At 46.2% G+C, this 12,052-nt stretch overlaps 1 protein-coding gene across 1 annotated transcript in view; it reads right to left on the reverse strand.

Annotated features, from left to right (window-relative positions):
- The window catches only part of RAPGEF1 (Rap guanine nucleotide exchange factor 1), an 85,149-nt gene that overhangs the window by 16,786 nt on the left and 56,311 nt on the right, over window positions 1–12,052 (reverse strand). Inside the window, exons 10-11 of the mRNA XM_086475582.1 lie at window positions 10,949–11,151; window positions 8,340–8,498 (exon numbers count right to left, since the gene is read on the reverse strand). Coding sequence (XP_086331708.1) covers window positions 8,340–8,498; window positions 10,949–11,151 — 362 coding nt within the window. The remainder of the gene's footprint in view (window positions 1–8,339; window positions 8,499–10,948; window positions 11,152–12,052) is intronic.

Consider the following 12,052-nt stretch of genomic DNA (forward strand, 5'->3'; position numbering starts at 1 on the left):
GAACCACACCATCCAAAAAAAAACCCCAAGCTGAAACGAAGCTGTGGCGGTTGCTTGTTTGAGTGATCTGCAGCAGAAGGACGGTGCATTACAGAGCTCTCAAGAAGCACAGACACAACTTGCTCAAACCAGGCTGAAAAGCGACACCGCTGCGATGTAAAAAGGAGAAGGGGAAAATGTACAAAGGCATGAATTGGAAAATTCAGGCTACGTTTTCTCAGGAGAGTTGAGCGGGCGATAAAAAGCAAAGCTTAGGTTGTCACCTCAGCCGCAGCAGCAGCATCCAGCTCAGCAGTGGTATTTTTGTTTCCAGCTAGGAAAGATGAGAGCTAAAAAAATCTAAACTGAGACCAGCCTCGGGGCAGAAGCCTGGACAAAAAAGCTTTTCCACTACAAAGGAAAGGAAACGTAAAGGTCAATGGCTAGACTTTACCTTCCACCACCTTAATCCTCGTGGTTGCCCTCCGCCGAGCGTGGAGTCCGGCACTGCTCTGGCTGTGTTCTCAGGGCCCAAAACAAATTGCAGGCCATAATACAGAGGAGCAGAGGGAGATGCTTTGGAAAGAGAGCTTAAAAGACTACTGAAAAATAATTAAAATGCAAATCCCTACCACATGCCTGTGGCTAAAAGGAGACTGGCTCTAGGACAGGCTCCTCTCTCTTCCTGCCCGTTGCTTTCCGGATGAGCAGCCCTGGCTCCAGGGACACTGTCAGCTTTTGGTGCTGCCTCAGTAACAATGACAGGTCTAATCTCTGTCTTTACTTTCTGCCTGGATAAATGCTCTACATTTATTCATTTTCACTTGCATGGCACAAAACACTAAATCCCTCGTAAGACACCAGGCTCATGACATCATCTTGGCTCAGCAGATTCATTATGCCTGCCCCGTCCCCCCGGTATTTCATGATCTCACCGGCGTTAATATGCCAACTATCACCCCAAGTCCCAGGCTAGACCCCCAAAAAAACCCCAGGAGCAAAGCAGATGGAGAACGTGTACTCCCACTAACCACTGCTGCAATGGCTCAAGAAGGCACTCAACAAACTGCTGTCCCGAGAACGAGACCCTCCGCTCCAGTAAAGGAAATAATTTGCTCAAACAGAACCTATGTGCCAGCTCCCCTAGAGCTGGGCTTCCTGCACCCTCACGAGACAGGCGGCATACGCTGTCCTTCGCTTCGTAGTTGACGGACATCTTCCACTGAGGAGTCCCAAGGGTTTTTGTCTGTGACCTGCTGAACCCAGAGAAAAGGCCAGGCTTTTGCAAAAGCAGCAGTGGAGCTCAGGCAGGGCACGAGTGAAAGGAAATTACTGTCCTCAATCGAGTCACTCGGGGACAGGCGGCACCCTGCGAAGCTCTCATGCTGCGTGATGGGGCTGGCAGGGTTAGCTCAGGCCAAACGCCGGCCGGGAGGCTCGGCAGCTGCGACTGCTGCCTGGTACACTGCCTGCAGGCTGAGCCAGCGGCTCGGGGAGATAATTACTGCTTCTGGGGCAGGCAAATTTGCACAGCTTCTGCCTTGCAGACTTTCAGAGACATTAATCCCAATTCAAACGCAATTAGACCTAAATATAACATAACATTGTATACATTTTAGAAGTCGAATGTGGGTATGTTACTACTGACAATCACTATACATTAATCTCTCCTCGGCCTCATCAATACACCTTTCAAAACAGTATCTTGGCGTGAGATGTGCTGAAAATGCTGGTTTAAGGCCCAGGTACCCAGGAAAATGCATTAATCTTCATTATGTGATCCGTGAACAATCATTTAACGACACAGACATGCTCTCAGCATGCTGTTAACAAAGGGAACAGTGCAGAGAAGCCTTTGGTGTGCTGGCATTAATTAGCCAGGCTGCTCTCGACTTCCAATCTCATTGTAAAGTTGCATCTTGTAGAAATCGAGCCAGGGAGCCCCCTCCTTCCTCCGGAGCCTGCAAGCAGCTCTGGAATTCCAGCTATGCAGCCGTGCTGGGACAACAGCCAAGAATGAAGCATACTTTTAAAGGGGAAAAAAACCACCCTGCGGTGGAAATGATGTCCATATGGCACCCATTCCTGCTGCTCCCCAGTCCGACCCAGCCCAGCCCAGCCAGCAGCTGCAGCAGCAATTGTGGCAACGGCTTCCACAGGGTTTGGGTGTTGTACATCTCTTGGAAGCCCTGTCATCCTTTAAAAGACATACTTCTTTTGGGAGGGGACAGCCCATTCAACAGAACTGTCACAAGCAAACCAGTTGCCCTCTAGCCCTCCCCCCAAGAAGTATCACAGGCAACAGTTTATCTCGGAAATAAATCAGTGCTTGCTTAAATCTGCTGCTTAGAGGTTTCTTGCGGGGTCAGTAAGGCCTCGGTTACGGCTGTACAGACACAACCTCCTACTCCATGGCTTTGCTTTAAGTGAAGCACTTTGAAATAATCTCTGGGAAAGCAACAAAGCAGGGTGCAACAGGATCCTTTGAGAAAGGATGCTTTCCTCTATCCAAACTCTGGCCATGCTGCCAGGCTCCCCACCGCAGGACCAGAAGATGGTCTCGCAGCACGAGTGATCCTGACCTAAGACAGCAAGGGCCATCATAGGGAGAAGAGAAAGATCTCTCTCCTCTCACCAGTAAAGTAGATTTAAAAAAACCAACACCTATCTGCCACTTGGGAAGTACTGCCACAAAGCGTGCTTTGAGCTCGGAGTAACCTCACCTCCTGGGAACAGCAGGAAGCTAACATGCCCGGACCTGAATGTTTACCACACACCGTGACACACAGAGGTCTTCCAGAGATGGCACCTTTCAACGTTTTCAATTTGCTGCCTTTGATTTTCTGCAACGGTCAATATTTTTGAACAGCTTTCCATCATGAGCAGCAGTGTTACAGGATGTCCCAAAGGTCAATGACATTAAAACCGTTTATTTGGATTAGATGGCAGGAGTTAAGCACTCTAATAGGAAACTTATTTCAAGAGTGATGCTCTTCTACATTCACTAGGCATGGCTGACCACAAGTAACAGGGAGACAGGGGGTGTATATGCAGGGAGTCACTGGTGGCAAGTAACAGCAGCCCCCATCCTAAATTCAAAGTTGAATTCAATTATATGGCTGTCAGAGCACCTGCAGCATCAGCAGACACAGTCTCTACCTTTTAAGCACAGCCTTCTCAATTGCTCTGCGGAACTGTTCTGCCAAATTAATCTGTGATCCTGCCAGACACTCCCAGATCAGATAGAGCAAGAGACTTCCAAAACATGAAGCTATCAGAGGAAAGGATCAATCTTTTAGATCTCCTTTGCTAATGCTATTAAGAGAGCGACGTGGGCAACGTGCCAGAACTGGATGCCCAAATTCTAACAGTAGAGAACTCCGTTCACAAAATACTGGGTGTTGCACAAAACTGCTACACCCTAAGAATATAATTGCATAGACAACTACTGGAAAAGACTTCCTATCTCATGACACAATGCTGGGCTTCCAGGTACTTTTACTAATGAGGAAGGAAATGCTCCTACAATGAATGGCTGGAAACACAAGCTGCCAACAGAATGGCTTCAAGCGCTGCCACAGGAAAGGCAGCAACTCCTCATGCTTGGAAGTTTCTCAGCAAAGCCTCTGACCTGCTGCACAGCTGACCTCCCTGTTTTTAAGCGATGGTTAGCATAGCAGAGGGATGGATGGGGCTTGACCCTTGGGAAAGGGTGTCCTGGCTTCTGCAAGAGAAAACACAAAATCCAAACTTCTCCGTAACTGAGAGGGATGCTTGTACATCTTTGCAACAAAACAAGTGAAGGAGGCAGGGGGAGGAAGAAAACATTTGTAAGATTTATTAACTGTGTTATCATGCACCTCTTCTTTGAAACTATCTGGAGAATTCAATCTGATCACTCCTAAACTATCAGGAGAATTCAACCTGATTGCACCGACAGCGTTAAACTCTTGTTTAGCTTGTAGCCAATACCACCATGCCTAGCAAGCAGATCTTTACAAGGCAGAGCCTGGAGACAAAGACAAGGCTCCTAAAAAGTCAGTCACACAAAAAATGTGACATATGGAGACAACAGGGGACCGTTTAGAGGGACCTGCACAGAGACAGGTCCAACTGCAAGAAAAATGTATAAACCACCGGAGGAAGCGGCTCTCAGAAGCAGGATTCAGTGATGCCAGCATGCAACAGCACTATTAATACCACCGCCCAGGCCTGCTGTGGGCAGTGGAAACAAACACAAATGCAGAAGGAATGCTAAACAGGAAAGGCAAAACAATACCTAGCTCTCAGCAGCTGGTTAAATGGATGCAAATCTTTTTCTTCCCCTTCCTTCTGCTCCAAACTAAGGAGCCAAACCCTGCTTAGGACAGAACTGAACTCACATGCTATGATTTCCCAGTCCCGGTTTGATCATGGTTCCCACCATCGGACCACGATACGAATCAAACCAGCTCAGTCTCTGCTGAGGGCCAGAGCTGCGGCGTGTGTTGCAGACTGCAAGCGAGCTACGCGAACAGGAGCGGGGCGGGGGAAACGTGCAAAGCACATGTCTGCACTGTGCGCATCGTTAAATGCTCATCTGACCCTCCTTTTCCTGAGCATACGGTAGCACACACACAAGAAAGAAAAACAGTCGCTGTGAATTCTCTGCGCGCTTGCTCAACTCGCTCAAGAATGGTGGGAACAAGTGAGAACAGAAGCGCTGAACTGGAGCTTTCATAAGGAAATCACTTGCGCCTTCTGCTGGAATCCGACAGCCAATTTGGCTCCTGGAAAATTACTGGAAATATTTCTTAATTAAAAAGAAAACACAAGAAGAAACAGCATTTTGAGAAAGGCAAGTTATTTCTCCATAGCGGAGGACGCAGCCAAATTTCCACTAATGGCATGTACATGCCTCGGAGAAACAACTGTATTCCTTGTTTCAGAGAGGAAAAGCTTCCTAGCTGTAACTGAATGCAAGACTTTCTGCAGTCTTTGGTGGAAAATACGTGGATGGATAGCAGGGGAGCTTGTCAGCGGCCTGATTTCCTCTATTAGCGCAGAGGTCCCCAGCTGCCAGGAAGCAACACGATTTCAAGATTTGATTCCTGCCTGTTCGGATACCTGCCCACCCATTTCCAGTCAAACAGCACAAGGAGTTAACGAACCAAAGGACAGTACCTCTGTCTTCAGAAGAAGGGAGGGAGGTGATCAGCTAGAGAAAAACTACTGCCAACAATCACCAAGGAGGGTGCTTTCTTATTGCATCCCTCCTTTCCCACTGTTTAGTGAAAGCAGTGCTTTCAAAAGAGATGGGAATCCCTAGAATGATTCTTGATAGTACAGTCCAGTTATCTCACCGATGTGGGATTTAACGGTGCATGGGATAGGGAATACGATGCTGCAGCTCCTTATGGTATCAGCCCATGCTACAAACACGACCCTTTGCTGGCACAGAGGCCAGATACGGATCAGACTCAGTAAAAAACAAGCTCAACTTGCCAAACCTATGAGGTTTGATCCAGTTGCTCAAGATTTGCTTCTCTCCAGTAAAAGCTATTACCTCTGACACAATTTCCTGCAAAGAAGGGAAAAGCGCCATTAGTGGGTTGACAGAGCAGCGGTGGCTTCTGGACTGCAGCAGCGTCTGCAGCACTGGATGGAAAGAAAAAAGTCAGGGCTCTAGAGAAGAAATTCATACACTGAACATGATGCTCTGAACAACTTCACCTCTTTTTTGCTTCAAAACACTGTCTGAAAACAGTCTCCTGAAGCTCCGTAAATCAGCAGTAAGGCACTAGTCCTTCACCTGGAGCACAGAGCTAACGGGCCAACATGCCAAGTGTGGTGTAGGCTCGGCTTTCCTGCTGCCTGCACGAGAACAGATGGGTACAGGGCCAGGTCTCCCCTCTGGGATTGACTCCTGCTGTCCACCTTAGGCCAGTCTCTGGGGAAGGAAAAAAGCACAGGACACTTTCTGAAAATTGGCTACGCTTGGCAAACTTGCGATGCCTTGCTCACGCTGGGTCAATGGAGCCATTCCGTTTATCAGCTCTGACTTCCTGGTATTGATCTAAGGAGGTTTTTGCTTCCTGTACAGAATGGATAACGATCAATGTAGGAGACGTTCAATAAAGAGATTTGATAATCACCCCTGGTATTTGGGTACACAAGAGGTCAACTCCTCAGATGGCTGGTACATGAAAGGTGTGCTCTCCCTCGCTGGGGCTGGTGGAAAGCTAACACTTATTTTTTTAACAGGTTTATTGTTCACCACAGTGCTCACTTGGGTGGCCTTTCTCTGTTAAGAGATAAAATGAAGACATAAGAGGAGCAGAGCAACAGGCTTAAAGTGTTACTGGTGCAGCTCGTGGCATCCCTCATGTGAAACCGCATGGTCATTCCAGTCAATGCCCGGGAGCAGGCTGCAAGAGGGGCTCTAGTCCTCCTTAGCACTGAAATGCAGGGTGTCACCCTGGGAACGATCCAACCCTTGACAGCTGTTTCACATCTCTGTCTTATTAGGGATAGGGAAAATGGGATAAACCATGGTTATGGTATTACATGGGTCAGCTATGATGCATGTAAGGACATTGGTATTTTGCAGCTCAGAGACAAAGAGACACTGTCATAGTGAAAAATCTCATTTTTGCCTGTGAAAAAATAGAGCAGCTAGAGTTATGAGCAACTATGAGATTATCATAATTTAAAGGCATTAATGGAAAAATCACCGGGTTTAATTCAGCTTATTTCCTTTGTGCATTTGACAGTGCACTGCCTAATTGTTCTCATTGTTCCTCACGCTCCAGACGTTTATTTCCCCTCACCAAGTCCTCACAAAAGCAAGTAAGAATTTTTTAATGACGTTTGAACATTTCATAAAATAATATATTCACAATAATGTAGCCCCAAGCAAGATGAGAACAGGTCAGAAAAATTAAGTAGGTAGTAACCATTTAATCCAACCAGGATGCTTTTTTAAATGAAAGTGCCCACATATTTTTAGAACAGTATACTGTCACATATGTAGCCTCTCAATTAAAACAAAAATAGCAAAGTGTTTTTACCTGGTCTTAACAGTTCTGTGCTTTGCTTGCAAGGATCACCAGGAAACAAGAGAGCTGTACAATTCAGAACTTTCGCATTACTTCAAATTTTAAAGCTGTTTACACAAATTTATGCAAGCACTAACCTTTCCACACCTCAGCCTTTTCATCTGTGCAGCAAAACTCTGATACTGCTCTCTCAACAAGTGGAAGCCGAAAGCTCTAATTCATTGCCTGTGAAGTAGCGCTACTTGTAAAGTACTTGAATACTTTCTTCCTCTTTGGACCCACGATTATTACTAATTTTTAGAGAATGACTAAGTGTTGAAATGGGAAGATACCAGTGCCACAGTGGAGGACACCATTTTCAAATATTTAATATTAAACTCATTAAACACTTCTGAATTTTCTTAAGTCTTGCCTGATAATTTCTTCTCCAGAAGAAGTCTAATTTACTAACATCCAATAGCCTATTCTCAGTTGTCATCACATGGCAATCAGAGCAGAACCACATAGTTTTACATGCAAACGAGCCCCATACTGATGAGCTGCTGGAATCCCATGGTTAGATTTAATTTCATTACATTAACACTTTGTTATTACTACCATTTAATTTAAGCAGCTGATCACAGATTTAAGCAGTGCTCCAAGATTATTCTTATTTTGATTTAAATAATTCTCAGCTCCTTCTGCAGTTCTCTCTTCAGACTGCTCCCAAGTGCTGTAGGAGAGAGAACCCTGCTCATTCGTCAGCAAATCGTACAAACTACTGAGCTTGTTTGGGATCACAGAGATGTGAAGCGAAGCAGACAAGCAAATATGAGATGAAACATCTGGCAGAGACCATTTTCTAGGAAAAAATTTAAGGAGCTGCAGCCACTGTTCCATACATTTGACTAGATCCATGTATTTGGGGGACAGCATCTTGTTATTTCTCCAGACTCACACAGCAGCCTTTAATCGACTCATCCACATCGCTGACATTATGCAACGGAACACAAAGACTTTGCAGCTCCAACGTGTAGGCTGGGGAACACACAGGTCAAAGGAGTGTGCCTGGGCACACAGGCCAGCTCTCCTCCGTCAGTCCCTCACCACAAACATCAATACCAGTGCGTTATGTGAAGTCACAAAAGCCACACCTCCCCGGTGCTTCATTTAGTAAGATTTACACACAGTTTTTCTCACCTGGCCGATTACTACCTGAGCTCAAAAGCCCCCCAAAGAACCTTCACCTTTACCTGCAACTGAGAGCGTAAGCACAGAATTTGCACACAAGCGTTTCACCGACACAAACAACGCAGACGTGTTAAAGCGCGGAGAGCAACTCACCGAGTGCACAGGAAAGGAGCTGTGCCGGTTGAGAAAGGAGTTAGAGACTGACATAGTGAGGCCCTGAGTGGCACCGGTGTCCTCGGGGGTGAAGGGCACTTTAGTTTGCTGGGCACAGTAGGAGACAGAAGAGAAAGAAGAGGCAGCATAGGAGGCCTGCTGAAGAGGGGGAAGACAGCAAGAGACAGAAGACACAAAGAAAGAGAGCACAGAAAAGGCTATGAATAAAGGATAAGAAATGCTAACTGTAAAACAATGCATATAATGGCCTGCTAAACAAACAGCTATTCATACAGTTCATCAGAGCCAGACACACCAATATGCCCTTCTTGAGCTCGAGAGGCATGACAAAAATCACAGATCAAATCTTCTTTGTTTCACAAATCCCTTAAAAATAAACTCCCGCCTCCCCCTTCCAGTTCACCCATGGACAGCTGCTGTGGGCAGAGGCAAGCTGTTCCTCGCTGCCCTTTTCTCCCCCCACGGTGTGGGGGGCAGATGCCCAAAGCAGGAACTGGCTTTTGCAGACTACTATTTTTTGTGGCAACCTGCAGACTGGGAAGTTGGTCTCCCCAGCGTGAGCTATGGGCTGTCACTGGTACTGCTGAGACACTGACTAACAGTGATGCCCATAACATTTTTTAGTCGAATCCAAAATTATATATCATTTGCACAAGAGGGAGGTATTACATTGAAAGTAACACATATTATTAAGGAATTTCTCCTGAATTCCACTGTAGTAAGAAGTCTGAGGGAGGCTAAGGTATATCTAGGCTTTCTCAGCTCTGACTGGTTGAGTATAACGTACAATGTTTCATAAATAAGATCTGAAGCTCACAAGAAAGGACGTCCTCGTTATTATTTTATAGAGGAGTCCATCCAGTAAAACTTGCCTACTGCCAGAACAGCTGATGCCCACGTGATTTGCTATTTCAGAAACTCTCAGGGCAGCAGGAGCAGAGGAACAAGAGTCTGGTGGCTTTTACAGTGATTATTGAATAAGCCATCGTCTGCTTGCACCACTTCCCCAACAGAGAGATGAAGGTAAAGGTGGGAGGCTGCACCTGAAGAAACCTTTGCTTCAGGGGAACTGCAAGCAACACCTTGATGGCATCAGCTTGCAAAACGACAAGCATGCCTACCAGGCAAATCACTGACATCTCGACTGCCCAGATAATGATTAAAGGGCAGCGAAGAAAAGCTTTGCTTCAGCCGACAAATTCAGAAAAGGCGCAGAATTTCCCTCCTGCACAATGCTACAGTAAATCTGTGCTTTACACACCCTCTCATGACCGTGTAGACCAAGTCACCACTGGAAACCATCACTAGAGTGTAGCCACCTCTAAGAGGAGGAGGTAGGGCAAGGGACTACAAGGTACAAGTGACAGACTCTGGAGAGCTGCCTGATCCTTCAGAGAGGAGTCCTGTAGACTTTTCAGCATCCCTGCAAAGCAGACGGGACACTGGCATTTAAGGTCTCATCGCATGCAAAACACCCAGTTTAGCTTAGCTGGAAATGTTACTTTATCTTTTTAGAACTCCTACCTGCATCACGGGAATGTAGTTATGCAAATCCCCAAATCAGAGTTCTCGGCTGCTTTTTCCATTTGATTAAAAAGTAACACCGTGGGACAGTCAAACTTTAGCATAGATGATACAAAGAAATATTGCGACAGTCACCCTCATGATGGCAAGACCATGGCTCTGTTCCCACATTTCTTCCTGTTTTGTTAAAGCCATGGCCAACTTAAGTTAGCTACACCAACAGAAAAGATGCTTTTTTTTTTTAAGAGAGCAAATCAGATAATTAATATAAATAAACCCCCCTAAGGTTTGGGCTCTTTCAAAAAGATAAAAGAAAGGAAGACCGTTAAAAAGAAATAGGACAAAATCCCAGCTCTGCTGAGGCTGGAAACAAAACTGCTGCTGCCACCACTGAGGCCAGGATTTCATCCCCCCCGCGGAAAACGGCACTCGCTGTACTGTTAAACACAACACACACGCACGTGTAGATGTGCCTTTTTGTGCTGGGAGGGTCAGCAGAGCACTGAAAAACAGGTAAAATCCTGAACCACACAAGGGGACTAACGTGGAGAAAACACGCATGAGTTAAATAATGGCTATACCAAAGTTCTGTGGCTCTGGCAAAGACGGAGCCATAAAAGCAGTTATTATGTTTAAACGGTTATTATTAGTGGCATCCTTGACAACAGTTTCAAAACAGCATTGGGAACAACAGTGCAGCAATCTCTTGAAAATTGTGTTGCCCAGCGTGTCAAAATCTTCAAAGCCGCTGTCATTACACAAGCCTGTAGTCTGGCACAGATTCAGCCATGCCATGTGGAAGACTAACGTTTCATTTTTAGGGCATTTTAGGACTTTCAGAGCTTATGGGGAACAGTCTGAACAAGGGGATAAAAAGGAGCTTTAAGTAGGTGATGCAAAATGCCTAAAAACATGTTAACAAGATGACAAGGAGCATGATGTGGTAACACCAACGAGACATCCTCCCACCACCGCAGCCTGTCAGGAACAGGAGTAGCAAGAACAGAGCTGTTCCTGGGAGGCTGGTGTGCCCTGCCGGGGAGGGCACCACAGATGTCACTCACCAGCTGCCGCTGTTTCGGTGGGAGAGCAGGAGGAGGTGCCAGATCTTGGGAGGGGTCTAAGCTGATAAAGGAGTCATTGAACCCATAGACTTCCATGAGGTGCTTGTTCTTCTGCTGGTAGATGTGCTCGTTCTGAGGGGTCTGGTAGAACATGGACGGTTGTGGCTCTGAGTAGTCTTCCACAAACTGCATATACGCCATCACTGCAATGCAAAGAAAGGTCACGCTCACTTTCCCCGCGCTGCATGCTGCCGCTGCCGCAAGCAGGCAGGGTGCTCGTTCTCAAAATAAAATAAAGGGGAAGGCCATGTCACTGGCAGTCGGGCTCTGCTGCAGGCTGGGAGCAGTGAGGCACCCGCACCGTGGTCACAGGTAGCTCACCGTCGGTTGCCATCCACCTTGCAGGAAAGGATCTGAATATCCCGTCCTGCAAGCCAGCGCACAACAAACGTAATTACAGGCCACAAACACATCTGACAACAGTTTAAGGAACCAGCCAGGTCTCCAAACAGCTACTTGATAAGTCTGATTCACGGATGCTTAGCCCAAATCCCTTCCTCATGTAACCCATGGCAATTTTGACAATATTTCTCAACAGCTAATGCCCAAAGTCACCAAAAAGTAAAGTACCTTCAGTCTGCTTTCTAGGAGGCACAAATCATCTGGTACAAAGATACAACCTTGACAATAAATCTGTAATTCCTGTGCCTATAGTAAGTCTTGTATCTTTAGTCAGCAAGATTTCAGGAACGCAGAGGCTTACAGCTCTATTCTAGCAAGCTGATAAAACTGTTACCGGAGAACACCTACCTGCAAGGCTGGATGTACCTCTCCCTCGGCCATTTATACGCCACTGGCAATGCTGGCACCAGATACTTACCTTCTAAAAGTGCCTCTGACCACGCCTTCCTACCCCCTTAGCTCAAATCCAACACCCTTTGCTTCCATCCCTTTTTAAAGTGTATCATCTCCAGTTCTTCAAATGACTCAAAAGCTTTTCTGAGATGTGTTTCAACGGAAATATTAAATGGGATCAAACGCCATTTAGAGGACCTTTCCATCTGTACAATATCCTTCCAAAATGTATGAAAAAACCCCACTCAG

This window comes from Leptosomus discolor, chromosome 19 (genome assembly GCF_034619465.1).
Source record: "Leptosomus discolor isolate bLepDis1 chromosome 19, bLepDis1.hap2, whole genome shotgun sequence".
Classification (NCBI taxonomy): Eukaryota; Metazoa; Chordata; class Aves; order Leptosomiformes; family Leptosomidae; genus Leptosomus; species Leptosomus discolor.